General features: G+C 46.7%; 2 protein-coding genes across 2 annotated transcripts in view; both read left to right on the top strand.

The window, feature by feature from the left end:
* Positions 1–27,719, top strand: part of PAPPA (pappalysin 1) — a 267,243-nt gene that overhangs the window by 37,443 nt on the left and 202,081 nt on the right. The window contains 2 exon segments of the mRNA XM_070375021.1: positions 19,540–19,685; positions 25,055–25,348. Of these exon segments, the coding sequence (XP_070231122.1) occupies positions 19,540–19,685; positions 25,055–25,348 (440 nt within the window).
* On the top strand, positions 20,549–21,106 carry LOC102280318 (ubiquitin-ribosomal protein eS31 fusion protein-like). The gene has a single exon (XM_070376071.1). It carries the CDS (start codon positions 20,609–20,611, stop codon positions 21,077–21,079), a length of 471 nt encoding a protein of 156 aa, XP_070232172.1. The 5' UTR covers positions 20,549–20,608; the 3' UTR covers positions 21,080–21,106.

Here is a 27,719-nt window from a genome sequence, read left to right as displayed (position 1 = left end):
GGGTGTGGGAGGATAGATAAAGAGCCAGGAATACTGGAAGCCACTCATCTATTTGTCCGTTTATCCATTCATTCACTCATGCAACAAATGTTTATTCAGCACCTTTCCAGTGCCAGGAAGGTGAGCACCTGTGTCCCTGCTTTGCGGAAGGAAATCCGGGCCTCAGAAGAAGGAAGGGACTGACCCCCAGTCACTCAGCTAAGGCATAGAGAGCTTAGATTTGAGTCGTGCTCTGTTGACTCCACAGTTCCCATGGAAGGGAGGTATTTTTAAATCCAAGGAGCAGTAAGGGGCAGAGTCAAAAAGCAGGAGTGACTGGCGAGGTGGCTTTCGTAAAGCCTTTGGGAGAAAACTGCTGAGTATGATTGGGGCAGGACCAAGGGCAGCTGACCTCTGTGGTTGGGGTGCCGGGGCTGTGGGGCCCAAGGTTCTAGAGAGCTGACCATCAGCAGACAGTGCTGGCAGGTGCCAGTGGCCTCCTCTTTTCTAAGTCATGGGACCACATGTCCAGAATGCCCGTGAGCAGCCATTTGCCAGCACTGTGACCACTCACACCAGGGCCTGTGTGTTTGCTGGCTGGAAAGTCCTGTGCCCCAGGGAGCCCCACCGGGTATGTTTCATCTCCTGATGAAGATAGGGGGAGGGGCACAGCATTCTGGCTGAATCAGCTCTCCTGTGTGCAGAGAAAAACCTGTGGAAATTTGCAGAGAAAACACTTGCTTTATGATTTTAAAAAAAGAGGGAGGGATGGGGGGGGAGGGAGGAAGAAATGAATGAAAAAGGAAAGAAAGAGGAAAGAAAGGGAGAGAGGGAGCTAGGAAAGAAGGACAACACCTGTAATAGAAAATTAGATTGACATTGTCTCGATGATTTTTAATGAAGAGGTGAACTTGTTTTACACACAAGGTATGCTCCTGCGTTGCCTGCCTCCCACCCTCCCTCTCTCTCAATGGGTAAAAACAATAAAGATAATATTTCAATTACTACTTCTCAGTCTGTGGTAGAGAACCAGTTTTGTTTCCTCTACGTTGCCAACCAATTCTTTTGTAACATACAACAAAAATGAACTGCTATGAATGAAGTATCCCCAAGAATGGTGAAGCAGTGTCAAGAGTTCTCTAAAAGTTTCTAAATGTTGTCTCTCCACTTCTATACTCATTGTGCCATAGACTAATGAGAAGTGGTTGGTGCACAGCTTACTTAGAGTGGCACTGAGTAAAATTCATCATCCTGACAGCTTATGTAGCAGTTCCTTCGAGTAAACTAAGATCCACCAGTGATACAGTAGTGCAGACTCCATCAGAGAATTACCTTTCTTCTAACACATTCGAAGCCATTCTTTACCTACTAATCCTTGGGCCCCCTTAGTCCACGTTCTCAGGAGTTCATGTGTTACAAAGTTCACCCAGTCCTAGTAGAAGGCTACAGAAGACATCGAAATGATGTTAGATGTCAGACCTAGAAACAGCCTCAGAGATCAGTGGGTCCAAAGCCTGCTTCCCCCATAGAGGGAAGCTGAGGCCTAAGCTCATACAATCCATTAGTGATCAGAATGAGGTTAAGGGTCCTCTAGGTTTCCGAGGCCCAGTCATCTACTGCGATGAAGCTTCTCAGGACTGTGCTGACATTCTTGCTTTTCATGGATACCTGCTCCCCGGCTCTCTGACCTTGCCCTCCTCTTCTGAGCATTTGGAATCGTGAAATGCTGAGATGAGGGAGTTTGGAAGAGAATCAGATAAGGACTTTGGATGTCCATGAGCCACTGCAGAACTATTACAGCTAGATTGGCCATGGGGTTTCCTTGTTAAGAGGGCAGGATAAGGATACCTGAGTGAGGATATGGACAAAGAAGGGGGCTAGGGAGTGGATGTGGATGAGTAAACAGAACACTGAGAAAGCGGGTCCACCAAGAGGATGCAGCCTCAGTAAGGGGTCGGGGAGGGATGGGATGAGGAAGGGCTTGTGGAATACGGAGTCACTCAGTATGGCTGGGGTCTGGAGCATAAGCAGAAAGGGGTTCGGTTTATCTCGTGAAAAACTATAGCCTGCCTCTATCCCTCCTTTCATTTCTTTAGGCCCTCCTTCTTTTCCTCCCTCCTTCCTTCCTATTTTGCCTTCTTTTCTCTTTAAATGTTGAATGCTCCCTTTGTGCCAGCCCTGTCCTTGCCCTTTTGGAGCTCATCATCCAGTGGATATCCTGGCTTCCCTGGTGGCTCAGACAGTAAAGCATCTGCCTGCAATGTGGGAGACTTGGGTTCGATCCCTGGGCTGGGAAGATCCCCTGGAGAAGGAAATGACAACCCATTCCAATACTCTTGCCTAGAAAATCCCGTGGATGGAGGAGCCTGGCAGGCTACAGTCCATGGGGTTGCAAAGAGTCGGACACCACTAAGCAGCTTCACTTTCTTTCTTTCTCTTATCCAGTGGATAAGAGAGGTGAGCAAACAAGGCATCACGATCCCTGGTGTGAAAGATGGACACCCCCCTCCTCCAGTCTCAGCCAAGAGGACCTGTCTTGGAGGGGAAGCACAGGTCTTTTTATTGGACTGGACAGTTATAAAAAGACATTCCAGTGACTCTTGGCCGTTCCCTACAATAGTGGAGACAAGCCAGGTAGGCAGGACTTCATTTGCAGCCATTAGAAATGTCTACAAACAGAACGTACTTGGTGCATCTTTTTATAAATGAAATGAAAAACCTGGATGTTAATAGAAAGCCCCGGTATCAGGAAATCCAGGGGCAGTTGAAACTTCGGGCTGGGCACACTTCATGGTGAGAGGATGTTGCAACACACCCACCAAGTTCCTGATGGACCCCTTCTAGCTTCGAGCTCTGGCATCGTTAGGTGAACTTCACTTGAACGTCTGTTCCTATGGAATAGGGCAGGTAAAAGAAGACCTCCCAGACACCCGGACGATGGCTCACAGGGAAACGTTTTCTTTGTCTTCTCCGCATTATTATTTTTAATGTAACAAGGGCAATCCCCTGGGGCCGTGATTTGTTTCTTTGGACCCAAGTGGGTGTTGCTGGAATCTTTGGAAAGGGCTGGAATAAGCCTCCAGGCAGTCTACGTGACCCTTCTGCCAGTGCCTGTCATCCTCCTCAGTCTCTTCTCCTGCCCCTTATCTGAGGCCAGTAGATGGTTTGCCTTCCAATGAGACCCTTTATTGGTTTTTGTTTTTTTTTTTACTTCTTTTCTAGAATTATCTCACAGAGCATGCACTTTCTTCTCTTCCGTTCTCTGCACGTCTAACACAGTTGCTTGGAATCAGGGACTCTCTGAGCTGAAATGAGTGGTGGAATGGTCCAGCCCCCATGACCATAGAGGGGCAGTGCTGACCCAGGCCTCACAGAGAGAGGGGGGCCAAGCAGAGCACAAGTCCTGGGGTCTCGTTTCTTCCTCCCGAGGCATTTCAGTGCCCTCTATTGCCTTGATGTCTTAGCAGCTGGCTACTTGGAAGCACTCTGTTCAGGAAGGCTGTGTTCTTATTCATCATCCGTATTTTGGTAAGGGACTTTGTTATCCAAGGGACTGTGAGAAATGCCCTAGGGATTGAAGATATGATCCATGTCCTCAAGGTATCTGCATGCTGTGGTTTCATGACATTTTGTTACAGTCATTCAAGAGATGGCAAGAGAGCAGAGGATTCGCTTCCAAATGAACCAGACAGATGATAAGACTTACATGAGCTCTGAGAAAAGGCAGATTCATAGCAGTCAGGAGCAATCAGGAAAAGTTTTCTGGTCGAGAAGGTATACAAACAGGTTTCCAGCATTTGTAGGGTCTGGAGTGGAATAAAAGAGCAAGGTAGGAGCAGAGAGATGGAGGTGGGCAGGTGTGGGGAGGGTATAAGAAAGAGGTGGGGTAGATGCTTGAGGCTTCATGCAGGTAGATGCCCTCTCTTGATCATCAGATTATGAACCTCCCACAATCAGACTTAGAAAGAATGAGAGAAGAATTCAGGGGAAACAGATTCGAGCCCTGACTTAGCTATGCAAGTCTCTTAATCTCCTCGGGCCTCCGTTTCCACGTCTGTCCAAAGGGAAAAATAGTAACAATGGTATTTGACTGCCAGGATCACACGATTGCCTCGAGGGTCACACAAAATAACATCCCAGAAAGAGTTCTGGGAAGAGTTAACCAGCACGCAGATGAAAGAAGGCATTGTTGTTTTTTTCTGTAACTTTGTTCATCCTTTTCCAGTAATCATGTAAGAGAAATTGCTTGGAATTTTATAATCAGAATATCGGAGTTTATTTAACGTGACTAACATTCATTAAAGCAATAACAGCAGTCAGGCCTGGTGGAATGGAGAAATGAGGGGTGTTGGAGACTGACCAGCACTTGAGTCTTGGTTCCTTGTCTGCCTTGGCCCATCTTGCAGTAACATGACTTGGGTTCTCAACGGTCACAGTTGGGTGTGGCATGTCAGGAAATTTAAATGGAGCCATGGTGTGTGAAGCACCTGGGCCAGTGCGTGGCACATAGTAGGTGCTGGGAGGCTCCCCTCCCTGCCCCCAGGCGCACGTGGGCTCCTCTTCTACCAGCTTTGTCTTACAGAGACTGCAGGCTCATAAAGAAGGTCTGGCTGAAACTTCGGTGCGCACACTGAGGGCATTTGTTCAGATTACTTCCATTCTTAAAATACTTTTTTTTTTTTTGAGGACTGACCACAGAATTGGCTTTTTAAATGAAGACCACATAACTTCTATCAAACTCATTGAGCTCACACACTAGTTTACTTTGAAAACACCCCAGATGTCTGTGTTAGAGGATACATCTCTGCAACACGGAACGATCCCCTCAGTGTTGAGGGGGGTCATAGTGGGTGGGTAGCTGATTCAGTCGAAGCTCCTAGACTTTTCGACCATGTCCAGCCCACGTGTGTGCCTGAGTGTAGATATGCAAACACCCCATTCAGGCCCCCTAATCCACGTGGTTTGCCGTCCTCTGATTCAGTCTGAGATTTCCTCATGCTTTTCTTCTGAACAAAGCCCACCTCGACTCACAGGTTCTGTCTGTGACCCACGAACACTCATGACTTTGGTCTTTGAGAGCAGACTAGAGGGGTGATAGAGAGCAGGAGAAGGATTGCTCGTGGTCCCTGAAGATGTGGTTAATAAGATGCTCAAGACAGTGCAGAAGAGTGAGGGATCGGGCAGTCCAGAAAATAAAGAAGAACACAAGTTTCAGACACAGAGGGGATGTGAATCAAGCCACTTACTATTTCTGTGACCTTGAACTAGTCTTTTCCATGATCAGAGACTCAGTTTTCTCCTCTGTAAAACCAGGAATGAAAGTAACGTTGGGTGGTTTTAGAGGATGTCACAAAAGCGTACCCGGTCAACCCTTTCAAACAGCACCTGGGACTTAGTGACCGCTCAAAGTAACAATGGTTGTTTGGAAATTTTCTGTCTCTGGGAAACCTTCTGACCTCTGACATGCACATGCCCAAATTCCTAGCCCCTCTCAGATCCTGAGCCCCCTTGCTACAACCTCCGAGCTGGACTGGGAGTTGGATGTGACCTAATCACTCTGTACTACCAAGGGCCCTTGGATTTTTACACCTGCCAATTCCATTTTTTAAAGATTTCCTTTACTCCCAAAGCCTAGCATGTACGAAATGCTAATGTATTTATTTGTGCAAGAGTTAGGCAGCAGGTCACATGGAGTGTATGCATTCCCATCAAAAAACACAGGCCTGTTGGGGTCCCAGGATCCTACCAAGAAATTCACCTGTGAGCATCCTAGGGAGGGGGCTGGGATCCAGGCCAGTGCCCCCGAGGGCCTCAGGACCCACTGGGCAGGGTAGGATGGAGCTGGCCTTCTACCTGCGCCTGGGGATCTGGCCACAGCACACCCACCTGAGCGTTTACAGGTGAAGGTTGGACCCTTTCCTCCAAGACACACCGGGGAGGCCCCACCAGGCGGGGGCTGCTCCCTCTTTCACCCCTTTCCTAGACGTATGTTTCCACTCCCAGGGCCCTGGACAGACAAATGGAGCGCACGGTGCCCTTTCGAGGGCCTCAGTGGGAGGCGGCTGGGTTTTCTCCGCCCTGTGTCTGGCTCGGTCAGCACTCTCATTCTCCTTCCTCCATCCACGGGTGACACTGACCACTCATGACGGCCTCAGCACTCAGTCAGACACCCTTCCAGGTTAGGAGACGGAGCAGCCGGACTGTGAGGAAGGGCTGAACAGACACCGGTACATTTGGTTTCGTGAAACACGTTTCCCTTGATTGATTTCAGCCCAGCTTGTACCTGCCTGCTTGCAGCTGGCCAGTTTTCCACCTCCTGAGAGGGAACCCCCCCACCTCCACTCTCACCTTCTGCAGACACAAAACCACTGAGTGGACAGCAGCATGTAGCTCACAGGTTTGTCTGTAGCCATTGAAGAGGCTCCTGTTTCTTCATATTTATGGAGGGCTGTTTTCTTTTTCTCCATCCCTCTCTGCTTCTCTTTCTCCCTGTTTCCCAGAGTCTATGTCGTTTTGTGGGTCTGGTGATGATGGATTGAAGGTGAGGGGGTTCGTGTCCTCCGTTTCAAGCTTCTGATGTTTGTTGATTCCGGCCTTTTTGGAGCTCAGACAGCCAGCCACAGCTCTCATACTTGAGCTTGGCGTCTCGCTACTGACCCACGTTGATGGCCACCGAGGGCAGTGGTGACTGTCACTCCACCAAAGCCTGGAGTGTCTCAGAATCTTCCAGAGTCGGGGGAAGGCAGACATGAGGGAGTCTGCCTGTGGATTGGCAGAGCGTGTGGAAGGAAGTGACTAGATCCTTCCAAGTAACTTCAAAGCCAGAAAGGAATAAGTCACTTCTCTGACTTCAAATTCTGCCTCTGTGAAATGGGAGGACTGGGACAGACGAGCTCGGAGAACTGTTGCATGCTCAGGCATTATAGTCCAGGCTTGTGGGGACTGGGGCTAGAGGGAAAAAAAAAAAAAATGGAAGGGGAGAGGCGCTGACTATTGGAAAGTACAAACCCTTGACGCTGGGGACATTCAGGGAAATGAGAGACAGTCCCTACCTTCAAAGGATCTGCCAGGCCCCATGTTTAATTGAGCAGGACACGTAGAGAGCAGCAATGAAGGAACAATTATACTCTGTGACAAGTTGGAAAAAAAAGCCCTCCCACTGTCACCCCGGTCCCAGTAGAAGCCTCAGGAAAGAGCCCCACCTTGGGCAGTCTGCACCTCTGCTCTTCTCTTTTCCCTCAGGCCCCGAACGTGGCATCCTCTTTCCAAAAATCAATTTGAATTTAATTCTTCTTTCGACAGCCTGACATAGAGTGTCATACTTTCCAGCATTATTTCCCCATCTTTGAACCCTGACTTTCACATGACCCTTGGAGAGCTGTCTCTTTTTTAAATCCCTCAAGAGACCCAAGTTTGTGGAAGTTACTAACTAGGCTTGTGCAGGATCATGCAGAGATGGTATGGATCTCTGAGAGATGACACTCATCTACTAGAATGACTGGGTAGCACTTTAGATGTGTCTATGATTTGCCTAAGGTTAGGTGATCTGTCTCTTGTATTGTTGGAAGAGGGGTTTGCTATGACTGATGTGTTCTCTTGGCAAAAAAATCTCTGTTAACCTTCCCCCTGCTTCATTTTGTACTCCAAAGTCAAACTTGCCTGTTACTCCAGGTACCTCTTGACTTTCTACTTTTGCATTCCACTCCCCTATGATGGAAAGGACATCTTTTTTGGTGGTGTTCTAGAAGGTCTTGTAGGTCTTCATAGAACCATTCAGCTTCAGCTGATACTGGGAAAGATTAAGGGCAGGAGAAGAAGGGGGCAACAGAGGATGAGATGGTTGGATGGCCTCACTGACTCAATCAACAGACATGAGTTTGAGCAGACTCCAGGATATGGTGAAGGACAGGGAAGCCTGGCATGCTGCAGTCCATGGGGTCACAAAGAGTTGGACACGACTGAGTGACTGAACGACGACAACAAGGTGATGTGTGTGGGCCCAGACTAACACCCAGAAGCTGCCATATTGACTCACATTGAAGGTAATGTTGTGAATCTTGCTCAGATCTGCCCAACTATGAATGTGTGGGGTCAATCTTCACATCATTTAAATTTTAAATGGTTAAAAATTAGAGTGAAATGACAGTCTAATGAGATTGCCACCTGTCCTTAGACTTCTATGGCTGCTACAGCTTGCAACATAGAGGCAATTTGTCTTTATTTAACTGAACATCAAGTGTAAGACCAACCACAGGGCTGTCAGCGAGCGGTGTATATCCTTCTCAGCGTGGTCAGTTGTATTATTTATCAATCGTGGTTTTGATCCTCTGAGAAGAAAGTGAGGGGTTGGAGAGAGATAGCTGAGGGCCCTGGAACTGTGCGTTACTGTTGTGAGAGCAGTGATTCGATGTACAATCACCATATCACCGTCCTCCTACTTTCGAACACACCATCACAGTTCAACTGTTGGTCTTCCTTACAGATCAGGGGATTCTTCCAGTTTCATGGCTTCCCTGAAAATCAGTAAGCTCGGAGTCCCTGGGGCTATCAAAGCAGAGATTGTAGAACCCCAGGAGAAGATGTTAGGAGAGTGATGGTTTGTTCATGTGTGTGTGGGGTGGGGGGGCAGGGGGGCATCTCTACTATGTGTAAGCACTGTGTGAGGTGTTGGGGTTACAAAGAGCATTTCACAAGATAGGTGTGATTCTGCCCTCATGGAATTTCCTGCAGGTAAATAAGTAGCTAGTTGGAGAAGTACTGCTGTGGCGAAGTCCAAGGTGCTGAGGGAAGCAAGGGTGGGTACCTGACTCATCAGGGGTCAGAGTCGCTTCTAGGCTGGGTCTGGAAGGATGGGGCACATTAACCAAGTGAATGGAGCTGAGCTTGCCAGGAACCAGGTGTCGGACACTCTGCTTTCCATTCCACAAGTCTCTAGAAGCCTTTTTCAGAGTGAGAAATGAGAAAAATAGGAGCTGAGTAGTTCTTGATAAAAGGTATTCCTTTTAAATTGGTGTCCTTTATTCTGAGATTATTTTATTCCTTCCTTTAGAGTCCTACATCAGTACCCATTATTTTGTGATATGAGGGACAGCGTGTATGGGAGTCTCACCTTTTGAATACTGTATTTATTTGTCAGAATGAGAGATTGCTACTTTCACGTCAATTTTTAAGACGATCCAGAGATCTGCGAACCTGTCCATTGATCCTCCCTGCCTTTCTGAATCAGCACCCTCCTCTCCTCCTGTCCATATCCTCACGATTCTCAATCCCACCCGTCTCCTGGTTTCACTAGGATCCTATTCTGCAGGCCTGTGATTTTCCTGGGGGTGGACCTTGACCTTCCACGTGTATTGACAGCCCCAGAAAAACAGAACTGGTGGACCTAGAGTTTAGGGCAGCAATGGGGGATGGGAGTGGGCAGCTGATATATAGAATCTGAGAATCATAAAAGAGCAACGCTCCAGCAGACCTCGTCAGAAGCCAGACCCATCATTTCACCTGCTCTCACTCCTGACCCCACCAAACATCAAATGACCCTTGAGCATAAATACCTCTCCTTAGACATGCTCACCAGAGAAGGCAATGGCACCCCACTCCAGTACTCTTGCCTGGAAAATCCCATGGACAGAGGAGCCTGGTGGGCTGCAGTCCATGGGGTCGCTGAGGGTCGGACACGACTGAGCGACTTCACTTTCACTTTTCACTTTCATGCATTGGAGAAGGAAATGGCAACCCACTCCAGTGTTCTTGCCTGGAGAATCCCAGGAATGGGGGAGCCTGGTGGGCTGCCATCTATGGGGTCACACAGAGCCAGACATGACTGAAGTGACTTAGCAGCAGCGGCAGCAGCAGACATGCTCACATCCAACCCCGTGTCTGCAAGCCACCGCCGATGCCTTTACTTTCATCCCTCTTCCAGTCCATCTTCCACATTCCTCCAGAAGGCTCTTTGGAAAACATGAACCAGATTGTTTTGTTCTCTTCCATAAAAGTCTGCCAGGGTCTGCTTAAAGCTTGCAGAACATTGCCCATCCTCCACAGCCTGGTGTACAAGGCCCTTCCTGATGTGGCCACTGCTGACCCCTCCAGCTGCCTCTTGTAAAATTACTCCCGTGGTCCCAGATTTGAGACCGAGGACTTGTTGTACCCCCTTCTTCTTATGTGTTTCCAGGCCCCTTTTGCTCTGTCTCCCACACTTGGTCCAAGCTGTACTCTTCCTGTGAAAACCACAATGGTATCTCCCCCCGCCTTCACCTGGGTAAATGCCATCCTTCTGTGCTTCCATCACATTCAGCACTCGCTCTGTCATAACACATATCAGAGGCAAAGGTAAGAGACCAATGGTTAAAGTGTGTGGGATCCACTAGAGATTGTATTGTGTGACTTACATCCTATGAGTGCAAAGGAGGATCTTTGGAAAGTGGTGTCCCCCGCACTGAACCCTTGTTTCTTCCCCTGCAAGTATGGGAATACTCATACTTAACACATAAGGTTTTTGTAAAGCTTCAAAGAGACAATTTAAAAAAGGACTTAAGCAGTGTCAGTGTGTATAATAGTAAACTCCCCCAAATGGTAGGTTTTATTAGTATTATCACATCGTGTTGTGATCATCCGATAATTTGTCCTGCTTCGTTCATAAAACTGCTAGCTCTTTGATAGAGAAAAGTGTTTCTCATTCATATTTTATGCCCAACTTCCAGCTTAAAGTATAGTATATAATATAATCTCAATAAGCATTGAAGAATGAAAGAGGAAAAAAAATGAATCATATACAAGGAGAAAGGAAGTTAAGAAGTAAAGAATGAAAGCAGGCAGACCAGAAGGGAGGGAGGCTAAAGGATAGATAATGAAAGAATGACTCATTCAGTAAAAGAATTGAAAAAATGATCAATTTTCAATTGATCTTTGATTGCTGCTGTTCCATTTTTCTTAGATTGTATGTCAAGCTTCCATATAAGAGTTATTATCTTTGAAACCAATCATTCAGGATTCTGAGAATTTAAGTCAACTCTTCAAGTGTTTTTTCTTTACCTCTTCTTACACACAAGAGGAACAGATTTAGGCATTTCTGACAATGAAACTGAGGAGGAGAATAAAGTCCAGATCATTAGGCCCCTTGGGGTAAAAGTACAACATCCAGGTTTTAGAACTGGTCACAGTTTGGAGAAAGCTTGTTATTTGGAACACGGATATGGATGCAATAAACATTCTGAGGTTTATCTTGTTTTAATGACTTGCATTGAGTGGCTTTGATCTTTATATTTGATAATCACTTTCAAATGGTCTGGTGTGTTCTGAAAGTGGAGGAGTGCCTCACGGACTTGAGATCTTCCATGGGAATGACAGGCTGCAATCAGAATTTGGAAATGGGCGATGTTATAGGACTTTTTCTGTGAGTTGTAGAAATGGGGCAGCTGCCTATGAGGAAGATAAACACATTGGTCCAGTGGTGGAACCAGGGTACACGATGGAAAGGAGACACGATAAACATTGGGATCCAAGACCAGTTTCCTCTAGTTCCATAGTGATGGTGGTGGTGTAATTCCTAAGTTGTGTCTAGTTCTTGAGATCCCATGGACTATAGCCTGCCAGACTCCTCTGTTCATGGGATTTCCCAGGCAAGAATACTGGAGTGGGTTCCTTCTCCAGGGGATCTTCCTGACCAAGGGATTGAACGCGTGGCTCCTGCCTTGTAGGCAGTCTCCTGCATGGCAGGCAGATGCTTTAACACTGAACTAGCAAGGAAGCCCCCAGCTCCATGAGCTACTTAAATAAAACTGCGCATCTTAGGGCCTTTTCATGAGTTGAGCAGTCTTTTAGGGACTTTCTTGTGTATTACCACTTTGGATTTTTATATTCCCATTTCTAGGTTGAATATTAAAATCCCCATTTTACAGATAGGGAAATTGAGGTTCAGAGAGATTGAGTCCCTTCTCCAAGGTCACAGGGTCACTTGCTAGAAGACGGAGGATTTGAACCCTATTCTATCTCTGTCTTAAAATATGGCTTTTTTTTTTCCAAAAGAAAAATAAGGCCAGAGATGACAGTAGTTAGGTAGGTCTTGGTGTATAATGCCAGAAGAAAATAGTGAGTACAAAAAGCAAATAGTGAATACGTATGTGTGACTTTGACATACGTACGCTCCGCTGTCATATCATTGCGTGAAGAATAGACTTAAGTCCAGAACATTTCCATCTAGAAATCCATCGGAGAACATTTAATCGTGTAGTTAACAGAGTTTACTGTGTGAGACTGTTCTCTACATGGGCTACAGGAGGATAAGGATCTAAGGTATTCTATTTAAACGTTGTTGTCGTTCAGTCGCTAAGTTGTGTCCGATTCTTTGCGACCCCATGGACTACAGGATGCCAGTCTTCCCTGGCCTTCACTAGCTCCCAGAGTTTGCTCAAGTTTGTGTCCATTGAGTGGGTAAACATTATGCTGTCATAGTTAAACAAATTTCACTTTTAAAAACAGAAGAGTTTTTCTGTAGCACTCTACTGTGCTTCCCCTTACTTTGAAAGAGCCTCTAGCTTGGAAATAGCCCATTCTCAGCCAGGAGCAGCTCAGACAAAGCCTCTTCAAATAGACAGTATTTACAGGTGGACAGCACCATTCCCATAACCTGCCTGTGCCCATCAAGGGTCCAGGGAGCGGGACTTTGGCTTGGCAATCCTCAAAGAGCTCAGCCATCACTTCTGCTGCGGGGAGTCCATTTGCTTTGAGTGGTAATAGAGACACAGTCTTGACCTGAGCTCATTGTACCTTGTCTCTCACCGTCTTGAAAATAGGGAAGCTAGTGCCTTACGGTCTAGAGTTAGAAAAACTTGATGCTTTCATGACTCCATTGGAGAGACTGTTGTTGTTGTTGTTCTGCATTTTGAACGCAGTTCCCTTTTGCTTCTCATTCAATAAAACAGGCCCTGACAGCCCTCTCATTGAGATTATTACCGAGTTGTAGCATCTCAGGCCAGTGCATTTAGGAAATATGTTGTTGGCACTCACGAGCGAGTGAGATGCATAAAGAAAATATTCTAATGACAGTTGAGTTGAGAGAGCTTTGATCTCCCTCCAGGACTGCTCTCATGGCTTTGAAATGTAGTTCTGGCAGAAGGGTAAAAGCCATGAGAACGCCTTGGCCAGGCCCCGTTCTGAAACTGACATTCCAGGGGACTCACAACCCTCACAGGAGGAGCCAGGTACAAGGCTGCACAGGGAGAAAAGAGACACCAAGACACCTCTCTTGACAGGCAGTCGGGAGAGGATCTGAGTGAGAAGGGACTTTCCAACTGAGCCCAGCATTTCCCAAGCTCAGTTGGTTGTGCTGTTATTTGATTTTTGGCAAGGGCAGCCGTGGGGCGGGAGAAAAAGGATTATGGTCAAATGTGTTTGGGAATACTTCATACGCTCTGTCTTACTCCCATTTTGTATATTAAAGGCTCTGAAAATTCTTGCAATTAAAAAAATATATGTATTGAACCTTGTTTAACAGAGCATGTCCTAAAACCATCTGACTTGGAAATTCTTTTTTCCTTTAAATATGCCGCTGCTTCTTGTGGATTTAGCTTTCCATAGACCTCGATTTGGAAAATGCTGGTAGTTCACAAGCTCACTGAATAGATGGGGACTCAGAGCTGCAACCTAGACAGCTGAGCATAGTGGGAATGGGCCAGAAATCCAGGCAGTCAGGTTCTGCACAGGGGTGTGCAGCTGAAATGGAGGGTGGATGCTACAATCCTCCCCACGCTTAACTCTCCACACTGTGCCCCCTTGCAAGGAACTATGCCCCTCCCGCCTCAAAGGGAGAGGTAACTTCGTTTGTTGGTACCAAAGTGCTGTCATACATAGGCTAGTGACTAGAGGCCTTCCACTCCTTACTTGATACCTTGGGCAAGTCACTTCACTTCACTTCCCTGACCCCTGGACTTCCTCATCCTGTTTTGAAGTTACACAGTTTACGAGTGTATGTGAATATGTGTATGCTCAGGCACTTAGTCTTGTCTGACTCTTTGCGACCCCATCGACTGCAGCCCACCAGGCTCCTCTGTTCATGGAATTCTCCAGGCAAGAATACTGGAGCGAGTAGCCATTTCCTCCTCCAGGAGACCTTCTCGACCCAGGGATGGAACCTGCGTCTTTTGCATTTCTTGTGTTGGCAGGCAGATTCTTTACCACTGCACCATCTGGGAAGCTTACAAGAGAGGTGCTCAAAAGTTGCCAACCAGAGAGAGCTCGTATCTTGAAGGAAAGGTGTAGGCGATAAAGAGAGGATAAAGACACGGCTTATAAGTTTGAAGCTTATTGCAGACTGATGGAAAGTACAGCGACGATAATCGAGCAGGATAATAGAAACTAGAATCAAAATTAGGAGCCTCTGAGGAGGGTGAAATCATTTTCAGCTAGAGGTTGATACTGTTGATTTTGGTGTTGCTAATAATTGTCCTTGTAATTAACATAGTAATAATGCAATACAAATAGCCTCGGCTAATCAATGAGTGCCTTCGAATGAGCCAGGCACTGTGGGAGAACACTTTCTTCTGCCTCTAGTCCTGCTGACAGCCCTGATGGGTGGACATCACTGCCCCACCTCACAGGGGAGAGTGGTCAGGAGCAGACACGTGGCATGCACTGCATGTAAACTGAGCCTAGCAGGGAGGGAAAGAATTTAAAGGCTGAGATTCAGGGAGCTTGTAAGGCAGAGAAGAGAGACTGACGGACGTGCTTCAGGAGCGGGCATCACTGGGCAAGCCCAGAGGTTCTTGGGATGAGGAAATTGTAAGAACACAGGTGGGAGGTTGTAGGGGGAAGAAGAAGAGTGGGTGGTAGGCAGGAGACACTGCAGGCTGAGACCAGAGAGTGGCCTGGAGGTGGTTTTCCCACTAGGAGGAGATAAGAGAAATAATAGGAGACCAGAAAATGCAGGGTGGTGGGGGGAGGTCTGTGCCAGAATGGTGCTTAGCTGGCTCGGTCCAGCCCTCTGGTAGCCCCATGAGCTAGCTGAGACTCAGAGAAGCGAAGCAACTTGCCTGTGGATCCGGATCTACTGTCCAGCCAAGTAGAACCTGCACATAAATTAATAAACACACAGTTTGGGATTTAGATGAATTGCAGGGAGGTAATTGCTTTTTTTAAAGAAATTTGGCCAATTTAGAGCGTCCACAGGGGACCAACCTCCCCATGGTAACAAAACGGAGAGCAAGTGGCCCTCAGCAAACCCTTTTACTCTTCTTAGCATCCATCTCCGTCAACTCTGAATGGTCCTTCTCAGTGTGACCTCCTGTGCTCTCTCTTCCATCCATCTGCAAAGGGAATAAGCAAACCTTTTCTTTCTTTCTTTTTTAGCAAACGTTTTCTTAAAAATTAACTGTTTTTGGTAATGCATGGTCTTTGTTGCTATGTGTGGGCTTTCTCTAGTTGTGGCAAATGGGGGCTACCCTTGGTTGGCAGCGGGGCGGGGGGAGCCTTCTCATAACGATGGCTTCTCTAGCTGCAGGGCCCAGGCTCCAGGTGTGTGGGCTTCAGCAGTCGCGGCTCGCGGGCCCTGGAGTGCAGGCTCAGTGGTTGTGGCACCTGGGCCTAGTTGCCCCGAGGCATATGGAATCTTCCCAGACCAGGGATCAAACCCGTGTCCCCGGCTCTGACAGGTGCAGTCTTACCCACTGTGCCACCAGGGAAGTCCAGCAGAGCTTAAAGAGATGGAGGAGGAAGTTAAATACATGGACTCCTGTCCCCAAGATTTTCCCCTGATACTTTTGGGAAACACCCAGCTTGGCTCTGAACTGGCGGGAGGACCTGAGCTAGCAGAACAAAATCTTTTAGCCACAGAACTATTCTCCTTTGCGTGGGTCCCCCAAAAAATAACTGGAGAGGAAAGGGGCCATCTCTTTAGGGAAACAGGAGCTTCTCAAAGTGTGAAAAACAAAAACCAAAAAACAAAACAAAATATATATATATATACAAGCAAGGGAGTCTATTTATTTAATATCCCACATACCTTCCTTGAGCCAGGATGAATGTCACCCACCGAAAAGATTGGTTTCTGCAATTACATCAGAATAAACAACCAATTAAAACATCTCCCTGCCCCTGCCCCGCCCCCTCTTCCTCTCCTGAAGCTTTCTCAGCCTGGAGCCATGGGACAAAGAGGTGACTTTCTCTAATAATATGTGTGTTCTCTGCACCAGAGAGTGGTAGGTGGAAATGGGCAAATCAATTAGAAAATAATAAATTGCGTGGGAAGGGCCGACCCAGGGAAGCCTCGGCGTCTTGGTGTTTTCACTCCGCTCCCACTTGGTGTTTCCTTTCCCTGTGGTCCTGAGAGGGCTCGGGATTGAGGGTGAAGTGGAAGGAAGAGTTGAACATGTCGAGATTTGGACTTGGCCTTGTCAGTATTTATATGATCTCTGAACCCCTGTTCCTTCATCTGTAGGACCAGGATGAATACTGGAAATGGCTAAACATTTACCCAGGGTTTCTGCATGCCAGGGGTTATTCTAAGCCCTTTACACTTCCTTTATTAATGTCCCAAATCCTCAGACCAACTCGACGAGGTGGATACTGTTCGCATCTTTATCTTCTGTATAAAGAGACGGGGACACGGGAAGTTAAGTAAATAACCCAGGGGGACCCAAACATCCAGGGGAAGAGCTGGATTCAAACCCAGGAGTTTGGCTTGAGAACAGGTCATCTTCCATGCTCTGCCCCGTGGCTTCAGATTGTGCACAGAGGTGAGACAGCAGGTATAGCTAGGACGGGCTGGCATGCAGCAAGAATTTACGATGTGTTGTCCTTAACCTTCCTCATTTCTACTCGGATCACAGAGAAGACTCGTTCAAACTCCTCACAAGGCTTCTCAGCTCAGAAGCTGAGGGGAGCAGAGGTATAGCAGTGAGATTTTGGGTCAATATCTCAGCTTCTGTCCTCGGAATTACTGGTCAGCTCAGCCTAGACACAGGTGTGACCTCTCCAGGCCTTGCTTGTATCTCCAACACATGTGCAACTTTTTTTTTTTTTTTTGTAATTGAAAAGCTGGAAAAATTATGGTCCCATGACTAATCATGGGCTCTTGATCACACGTGGAGCCGGGAGGGCACTGTAGGTTTCAGACGTATTCTCTTCCCCCAGAGTGGAGGCACAGGTTCGTGACCCACAGAAGTGCCCCATGAAGCACTGGGCATCTGTTCCTAACCCCAGTGTATTGATAAGGAAGCTGAAGCCTTATAGGAAGAAAGCTGCAGCTGAGACTGGGGCCTCAACGTTTTAGATTTTCTCTTTCCCAATGTAATTCCCCTCCATCCAGATCTCCTGAGTGCTTGCCAACGGTCAAGCCCTGTGCTGGGAACTGGGTGATAAACAGAGATGAATTAGGCACATTCCCAGCCTCCAGGGAGCCACAGACAGTGGTAGATACAGACCAGTGGAGTATGTGGAGTGGTGTGAGTGTGCGTGCTCATACGAGGTGGAGGGGTACAGAGACGGTAGAAGAGAGAGAGGTGAGGTGGCAATCGGGGAAGGCTTCCCGGAGGAGTGATGCCGGCACAGACGTTGGATTCGTTCATCAGAGGAGCTGAGTCCTTGAGAGGAGCAGCGTGAGTAAAGGCACTGAGGATAATGCATCATGGGGGCACGGGGGAGGCAGATGTTGCCGACGGCACACTGTGGGAAATTCAGGGGTGGGAGCAGAGTCATATGGGGCTCAAGGGGAAGACAGGGTCCCACAGGCCCCGCTGGGGCCCTCTGGCTTTACTGCTTCACATGTGGGGAGCTTCTTCTGTGACCCCAGGAAGAAAAGAGAAAGGTGGCATCATTAGTGTTTTGCTGGCCAGGCTCTGTGCCAGCCCCACCGCCTCCCCCTCCCTGGAGAGGCAGCACGGTGGAAAAGGGATTCCAGCTAGCTGTGTGACCCAAGCAATGTCTGAAGTTACGGGAGCCTCTTTTTCTTCATCTGGAAAATGGGGATAACCATACCACCTTCCTCAGTGTAATGAAGACTAAAGGTGATTATCCATGGAGTGAGGGACCACAGAGAAGGACCCAGCAAACATTAATGATCATTGTTGGTCTCTCAGTCGTCCCCAGCTCTTTGTGACCCATGGACTATAGCCCGCCAGGCTCCTCTGTCCATGAGATTCTCCAGGCAGGAATATTGAAATGGGGTGCCATTCCCTTCTCCAGATGATCTTCCCAACCCACCGATTGAACCTGGGTCTCCCAAATTGCAGGCAGACTCTTTACCATCTGAACCACTAAAGATCATTATTCACAGGTTTTATCTCACCTACTACACCAGGCTGACTGCTTGCTTATTTATATATGTTTTTGTCATTGATTCATTTCTAACTTCACTCCAAAAATGCTTATTAGCTGTTCCCAAGTATCCCAAGAGGGAATATGCACGCATGTGTGCTCACTGGCTTCAGTTGTGTCCAACTCTTTGCGACCCCATGGACTGCAGCCCGCCAGGCTCTAGTATTCTCCAGGCAAGGATACTGGAGTCGGTAGTCATCCCATTCTCCAGGGTATCTTCCTGACCCAGGGATCAAACCTGCATCTCTTGCATTGCAGGCGGGTTCTTTACCACTAGCGCCACCTGAAAGATGCATGACGGGGGTAAGATAACTCCCTCTGTGATCCATTGACTCTGTGACTGGTCCAAAAACTTTATAACTCCTATTGTGAAGAGACAGTCGTACTCCACAAGGGAAGTGTTCCTATTTATTGAGCACCTGGCATATGCCAGTCTCTTTCCAAAGACCATTTCTTTCTCTGTCTGACATGTTTGTTCGGTGTGTTAAAGACCTAATGATGATTGTGTGTGGAATTAATCCACTTTCCAAAGACATCAGTATATAGTCTAGGTTTTTGCAATGATGGCTGCCTCCAATGTGATATATACCTTGGCCTGTTTTATGGACAAAGTAATAAAGGCTTACAGAATGCAGAATCATCTATGGGAGGTAGAAGGTGCCCCAGTGAAAAGAACATATGTTTCCAAGCCAGAGAGACTTGACCTTGAAACCCAGTTCTGCAACTCTGGGCAACCCGTATAATCACTTTGGACCACACTCCCTTGCAAGATGGGAAGAGAGATGCAAAGCAGGCCTCCTAGTGTAGCTTATGTTTGCCTAATAAATGGTCCAAGGTCCATAGTGAATGAAGTAGAAAAGAAGGCAGGATTAGAATATGTGTTATCTCTTCCATGGTCTCTTCTCGCTCTATGTCCATATGATGTCATCAGTCAATATAGCAGAGCGCCTAGGGACAGTTGTTGCCTTTAGATTGACTGAGGTTCTAAACTGAACGCTGCTATTGTTTATAAGCTGAGAAACCTTCAAGTTTCTCAAACTCACGAGGACTTTTTTTTTTTTTTGGTCTGTACAATGTGATCACCTCACTTACTGTATAATATTATTGGGGGAAGTCAATGAGGTCATGTTTATAAAGTGCTTAGCCAGGTGCCTGGCACACGGTGTGACTCAGTTAATCTGGGAGTATCTGTTATTTGAATAGTACCTTTTTTTTTGGATGATGATGACAGCCAAGGTTCTTTTTCTCTTACAGAGCATACTTGGATGTTAATGAGATGAAGAACATTCTTAGACTGGATGGATCGACACACCTCAATATCTTCTTTGCAAACTCCTCAGAGGAGGAATTGGCAGGAGTAGCAACTTGGCCGTGGGACAAGGAGGCCCTGATGCACTTAGGTGAGAGCTGGAAACTTCTTCAGGAAGAAGTTGGCTTGGGACAGGCATACATTGAGTAGTGAAGATGATGATGGGGGTCACGATTCTGATGGTGATAGTGGTGGTAAAGACAACGAACAACTTAGTTATTGATCTCTTTTAATATTGCAAAGCTCTTTAGCATTCCTTATCTGTCAGCCGTCAAGTGAGGCTCTGAAAATAACACAATACTATTAATTCTGTTCTACCAGCGGAGGAACTAAAATCTGGAGAGTGAATGGGGCTTATCTAAGGTCACACCCAAATCAGGGGCAGAACCACAATTGGAATTTAGGTTTCCAGCTCTGTTCACTGGTTGCTTTCTCCGTATACCCCCTGCCTCTTCATTCACGCAAGTATCTTCTCAGCCTAGTAACGGCTTTGTGCTGGGCCAGCCAGTGATGGGTTGGCTTGAAAGGAGGAAGCAGAGAGTTTGCAAGAACTCCCTGTTCTTCCATGTTCCATCCACCGACACCACCAGGAATTTTTCTTACATTCAAATTATGCATATCCATAAACAAGACGTGTGTTTATACAAAGCAATCACCAAAAGTCAGAAATGACAATGGTTTCTGAACCAGGCCCTGTAAGCAAACACTGTTGTCCTTTAATTTCAGTTTTTCCATGTTCTCTACCAGTACTCATCTGCATGTAGATATGCATTTTTTTAACTTGTGCATATCTGAAATCATAGCATAGATGCAAATTTGTGTTCTTTTTTTTTCGCTTGATATTATGCCATCTACGTTTTCCCATGTTGCAACAGTCTTCAAAGTTGCTTCTCATCCAGTTTTTTTCTTGCACTTAACTTCACAAGAGAAAAGCCTGTCTCTGAGTTATGTCCAGTTCTCTAAAGACCAGGATTTTCTTTCGGATCCGCCATCTGTGGTGGAACCGCCGCCAAGATGCAGATTTTCGTGAAGACCCGGACGGGGAAGACCATCACTCTCGAGGTTGAGCCCTCGGATACAGTAGAAAATGTAAAGGCCAAGATCCAGGATAAGGAAGGAATTCCTCCTGACCAGCAAAGACTGATCTTTGCTGGCAAGCAACTGGAAGATGGATGTACTTTGTCTGACTACAACATGCAAAAGGAGTCGACTCTTCATCTAGTGTTGAGACTTCGTGGTGTCGCTAAGAAAAGGAAGAAGAAGTCTTACACCACTCCCAAGAAGAACAAGCATAAGAGAAAGAAGGTTAAATTGGCTGTTCTGAAATACTATAAGGTGGATGAGAATGGCACAATCAGTCGCCTTTGCCAGGAGTGTCCCTCAGATGAATGTGGTGCTGGAGTTTTTATGACCAGTCACTTCGACAGACATTATTGTGGCAAATGTTGTCTGACCTATTGTTTCAACAAACCAGAAGACAAGTAATTGTGTATTGGTTAATAAAGATATGAGCTAACAACAACAACAAAAAAAAGACCAAGATTTTTAATGGCCATGTAAAATGCCATCGGGGGCTTCCCTCGTGGCTCAGGAGTATTCTTGAGCCACTCCAGTATTCTTGCCCGAGGAATCCCATGGACAGAGGGGCCTGGCAGGCTAAATACTCCATGGGGTTGCAAAAGAGTCAGACAACTTAATGACTAAATACCAACAATATGCCATTGCGTGAGGGCACTGCGGTTCATTTAGCTTTTTCGCATGTGTTAGAATGTTCCTATTATTTACAGCAGTGAATAGTAATGACTCAATGGGTACCTTTTTCTAAGAATGTTAGGGCTCAGCAGAGGGATAGTGCTGGATCTTTCCTCAGGCCTGTCTGATTTTCCAGTGATATAGCCAGAGTCCAGTAGCTGCTCTAAATCCACAATATCTTAGAGCTGAGGGACTTTGCAACTTCAAACAATAAAGTTGTGTTAACTTGTAGACTTAGTTGGCTCCAGAGCACTATCTCCTGCTAGCTGTTTAGTGAAACCAGTTTGTATGTCTGTGTGTGTGTGTGCATACACACATATGTGTGGTTGCGTAGAGATGGAGACAACAATAAATAGCTGGCAGTTCTCAGCTGGAGGATTTTATGTGCTGGGAGACATTTGACAAGGTCGAGTGAAATTTCTGGATTTCACAAATGCGGCCATGCTACTGGCATCGAGTGGGTAGAGGCCAGCGATGCCGCTGAGTCTCCTGTGATACCCATGTTAAAGAGTTACCCGGCCTCAAACACCAGCAGTGCTGTTGTTGAGAAACCATGAGATAGATGATGGATGGGTAGACAGACGGACCTAGACAGACAGGGGCTGGGTGAAAGAGAGTGTGCAGCTTAGGCAAGCTGAAGCTGATTAACTCGCATCACATGCCTACATGATGTATGGGAATCTTGCTGGCCCAAAGCCAACATATAGGCTTGTTCTCAGCTGTGACTTCCCTTCACAGGATGGCCTTAGGCAAGTCTCTCTCCTCTCCAGGTCTCAATGTCTTCAGATTTTAAGTGAGGAAGTTAGACTAGAGGGCCTCTGAAGACCCTTCTCAGGGCTGAAATTCTCTCCTTTTGAAAAATCAACCAAAAGGGTCATGATTAGAAGCTTAGAATGGTTGAGCAGCAAGTTTCTATAGTGAGAGAGAAATACTCCTGATAATTCCTTGAATTTCAGAGACTGGCTCAGGACCAGGCATACAGAAGGCTATAAATCCACGGCATGTTATAGTATTTCAGGATGATGTCAGCCTCAAGTTATTTCACCTTTTAAGAGAAGCAGTGAAACAGGCCTCAAGCTCTGTGAAGAGGGGAGCCTGGGAGACCCAGCCTGGACATCGAGCCTGCAGTCCTGTCATTGTCCCCTGGAAACACCTATGGGGCCCTGCCAGCACCCTGCCCCGCTTCGTTCTCCATTGACCTCAATATTACAGCTTCACAGAGAGACTGAGAATCTTTGGTGCTCTGCTGCTGCTGCTTATTTCGGAACACGCCAGAGGTGCAAAGTTACTTTCTCAAGATCACACAGCCATTGCAAAACAGAATGAAGATTACAACCCATGTCAGGCTAACTCCAGCCGGCCTCCCAGGCTGCCACCTCTCCGTCCTGAGACATGCTGATCCTGAGCAGTTCCTCTGCAGTAGGCCCAATCAAACCCAATTTATTAGAATCATATATACACACCCTCTTTTCCTGCTGTTACACCATGATCCCTGGAAAAAGCCTTGGGTGGGAAGGGGATTATGTTTCATATTATGATTGACAGAAAATAATTGAGAGAGATTTCCTGTCTCAATTTCTCTTCCTCCCTGCCTCTGCCTGCCGCTTCTCACACATACACGTGCAAGCACACACACCCCCTCATACATCTTTATCTTTGTGCTGGAAGGCTCTGAGCAGCTCAGAATTAATCGACTCCATGAGCCCCATGACTGAGCAAGCTTGCCCTCCCAGCAGTTCAGTCTGAGATAAAACTCCCCCCACGCTTGCTCCAGGCTTGCCAGCAGAGAATAGCAAGGGCCTCCCTCCTCACCGTTCTCCTGTAATGTGCTGCTCTGCACTTACAGCCACCGCTTGCAGATGGCTCAGATGTGAAGCCTTTTCTCTTTTTTTAACTTTTTATTTTGGGTGGGGGGTATAGCTGATTAACGATGTTGTGATGGTTTCAGGTGAGCAGTGAAGAGCCTCAACCATGCATATCCTTATATCCGTTCTCCCCTCCCTTCTAGACTGGCACATAACATTGAGCAGAGTAGCCTGTGCGATTCACTAGGTCCATGTTGCTTATCCATTTTGAATATAGCAGTGTGTACATGACCATCCCAAACTCCCTAACTGTTCCTTTCCCCGGCAACCATATGTACATTCTCTTAAGTCCGTGAGTCTCTTTCTGTTCTGTAAGTTCGTTTTGTATCACCTCTTTGATGACGCCCCTTTCTTAGGCTGTCATACAGTATTTCTGCTTTTCTGTCTGACTTCACTCACTGTGACAATCTCTAGATCCATCCGTGTTGCTGCAAATGGCATTATTTCACTCTTTTTCATGGCTGAGCAGTATTCCATTGTACACATGTACCACATCTTCTTTATTCATTCTCTGTGCTCGGACTTGAAGCGTAACCTTCCCTCAAACACACTTGGGTTTTCCAGCTGCAATATCTATCTGCCAACCTGTATGTATTTCTCCAGGAGCTAAAAACAAACACAGAACCATGCTGTCCATTGGTTTTCCTGAGATCTGATCCGTCTATCTGCCCAAGGGTAGAAATGGTCATTCTTTTAAGATAGGTAGGGTGGTTTATCACTTCTCAAACTAGAACATACAGGCAAATCATCTGGGGCTGTTGGTAAAAGACTTATTATTTTGATTCTTTAGGTCTGGGGTGGGGCCTAAGGGTTTGCATTTCTGATCACCTCCAGGTGAAGCTGATGATGCCCGTTCTTGGAGTGCACTTGGGGTACCAAGTGGTCAGACAGTGAACAAGGCCCTTGCTGTGTGGAAGGTGATATGCTGGCTACTTACACACAGTTACTTAGGCCTCGCAAAACCTCTTTCATTGGGGTGGCATTCAGCAGATATTCAACATTTACTTAATGAGATACCATAGTCTGTGCCTGTGGTGGGCATTAGCAGCAGAACTGATTAAGATCCCTGGCTTTGGAACCCAAGGATCTTGGGTTCAAATCTGAACTCCCAACTTACTCATTTGATCATGGGCCAATTATTTCACCTCTCTGTGAGTCAGTGCCCCTCTCATGGGGTTGTGAGATGATTAAGTGTGCTTATACATGTGAAACACTGAACACAGGGCCTGAAAATATGTAATAAATGCTCAAGAAACACTGACTATTATCACTGTTATAATGGTGAGTACGCCCAGTGCTGGCCTTTATGAATATTCACTCTCGTAGGGTACAGAGCTTCGGAAATGGGATTCAGAGATGACAATCAACTTGCTCAACTTCACAGCATTAGTGAAGGCAACATGAGAGCTGGGACCAAGGAGTCAGGGCATGAGAGTTTCATTTAAACAATTTGTGTAGCATATTCACGAACTGGGGCATGCCTTACTTCCTAAGAAGTTGCAGCTGAAATCTTTGCCATCCAGAAATCAAAGGTCTTGAATTGTAATCATGCCTCTGCTTCTAAGTAGTGTGACATCCCCTTGAGTAAGTTGCCTCACTCCTTTAGGCATCGGTGTTTTCAACTGAAAAATGAAGGGACTGCACAAAATGACTTTGAGACTTCTTCCTACTCCATCACTGATTCATGCCACAAGTCAGAACGGCTCTCAGCTGTGGAGTCATAGGGTGGAGGAGACTGTGGTTACTTTGGGCCGTGCCCCATTCCCCCTTGAGGGATCTGGGGACTCCTGCAGCAGGAAGCAGGGTGCCCAGTTCACCTAACACTCTGACTTCCCCCTGGCAGGCGGCATCGTCTTGAATCCATCTTTCTACGGCATCCCTGGGCACACCCACACCATGATCCATGAGATTGGGCACAGCCTGGGCCTCTACCACATCTTCCGAGGCATCTCGGAAATCCAGTCTTGCAGCGACCCCTGCATGGAGACAGAGCCCTCCTATGAGACCGGAGACCTCTGCAGTGACACCAACCCAGCTCCGAAACACAAGTTCTGCGGTGACCCGGGGCCAGGGAACGACACATGTGGCTTCAACAGCTTCTTCAACACTCCATACAATAACTTCATGAGCTATGCAGGTAAGGCCCACGCTCTGCGGGCCCACACACCGCCCCAGAGTGCCAGTGTCAGACGTGGCCTCCCGGCCTGGCTCAAGCAGGCTGCCTGTCTTTCCTAAGATCTCTTCATTCCAAATAATCGAGTACCTGTGCCTTCCATGAGTACCTCAGGGATGCAAGGAAGATGTTGTATCTAAAAGCTCCTCAGAAAGATGCTTTGGGAAGCTGACCAGGGCTAAAAGTCAGGAAACCTGAGTAGAAGGGCCGGTTCTGCTGCTAGGTCACCTGCTGCTTTGGGGTCTGTCACTTCCCATCTCTGGGTCCCACTTTTCTCAAGAAAATGGAAACTCTGGAATTGATCGCCGAGGTTTCTCCTACTTTTGCAGCTATAGTTTTCTAAGCTGGTGGTTGTTGAACCTTTAAAAAAATTTTTTTCACATGCTCTTTTACTGTTTTATTACAGTCAAATAGAATTCTTTTGGTTTTACAAATAATGAAATTATTACATGAGATGGAGTTGTTTTTTCCCTCACTGCATATACCCGCTCAGAGTCCTTTCTAGTACCATCAATAACAGTGTTAATAACTCATTCTGTGCATTCCAAGATCCCCTGCACTTCCTTTTAGTGTATATCAAGACCAGCTCTAGTCCTTATAACATCTTTGGAAAGTTAGCCATCCTGGGACTGTCCTGGTAGTCCAGTGGTTAAGATTCCAGCTTCCGATGCAGGGCATGCAGATTCAGTCCCTGGTTGGGGAGGTAAGATACCATATTCCTTGTGGCCACAAAAACCAAAAAATATAAAACAAAAGCAATATATTAACAAATTCAGTAAAGACTCTACAAATGGTCCACATTATAAAAATCTTTAAAAAAAGAAAAAGAACGAATGAGATACCCTTTCTTAGGATGGTCACAGCCTCACCCCTAGGCCAAGAGACTTTGAGTAAAGCACCAGATGCTTGTGTGTGTTAGCTGAGCATCCAGATCTTTTATAATATTCAACTTAGGTGTTTCTTTCCACCACCAAAGCAAGTGAGCTCTATAAAGGCAGAAATTGTCTCTGAGACATCACTGTTCTCTCTGCGCTTAGCACAGGCCTTGTGTTTTTAAAAAATGTTTACTAAGAAGAAAGGGAGGAGGGAGGAAGGAGGAAGAAAACCAAGTAGGGAAGAATATGAGTAATTTCTCTAACAACAGGTATATCAAGTTGATTTGTATAGCAATATTTCTACTTATATAAAAGTTTACTGTTCATGGGACTTCCCTGGTGGCCCAGTGGTTAAGACTCCATGCTGCCAATGCAGGAGATATGGGTTCAATTCCTGGTCAGGAAACTAAGATCCCACATACCATGTAGCACAGCCCAAACATTAAAAAAAAAAAAATCAAACCGTTATTGTTCATAAAGGACATTAATATATGCCATCTTGTTTAACTCTCTCAACAAGCCTATGGGGCTGGAACTACCCCCGTTTCACAGGAGACCGTCTTTTCTCTTTCCCTCTTGTGCCACTCTTCCAAGGAGACCTAGCTGATGGCTGAGTGGGATATTGAGCGATCTGGGTGGTTTTCGAGTCTGTGCCAGAGAGATCATTGTCAGAGAGGTGGGGGCACTCTGAGTGGCTGTGTGACTCTGAGCCTCCATTTCTGCTTAAACCAGGGGAGCCCGCTTCTAGCAGTCTCCATTTCTGACGGGATTTTGCCTCTGATTGCATTCGAAGAGAGGCTGTCCCTCCTGAAATCCAGAAGACCCACTACCTGTGGGTCTTCCCAGTTTCCCGTTTGGACTGAACGATCTCTGGGGCCATCTCCATGTAAAGTTCACACAGTTCACACCCGAGGTCTCTTGAATGGTCAGCACCCACGCTTGGTGCCATAAACAGCCCCTAGCTTGGGGTCTCTAAAAAAGACCCGAGTGCTAGGGATTTCCTCAAAAGCAGAGTCCTACCATGCTCCCATTCCCAGCCGAGCCGGCATCCATATCCGGTGTCCCGTCCCCTCCCGGAGCCCTGCTGAAGTTCCATTTCTACAGCATCTTTCCTCGGCCAGCTCAGTGTGCTTGGAAAGTAAACGATAACGTGAGTTTGGAAGTTTGCCGGCCTCTTAGGGGCCAGGAGCTGCCACTCGCTACTGGACCCCCATAAACTAAATCTTTTTTTGGTTGTTGTTCCCCTTTGTACAGATCTAAAGGGTGATTGATTTAATGTTGCTTTTCTAAAGGAACCCCTCAGCTCAGTGACCCATTAACAGCAGAACTAATTCACTGAGCTACGATAACAAACTTACACCCGCAAAAGCATATTCAAGGAGACCACGAGCTTTGAAATGTTTGTTTTTCTTAGGATCTCTGATAGATGAGGTGACAAAAGCAGCTGGATGAAATTCAAA

Source organism: Bos mutus, chromosome 8 (genome assembly GCF_027580195.1).
Source record: "Bos mutus isolate GX-2022 chromosome 8, NWIPB_WYAK_1.1, whole genome shotgun sequence".
Classification (NCBI taxonomy): Eukaryota; Metazoa; Chordata; class Mammalia; order Artiodactyla; family Bovidae; genus Bos; species Bos mutus.
Note: the sequence above shows the minus strand (reverse complement) of the source record. Positions and strands in the feature narration are given on the sequence as shown.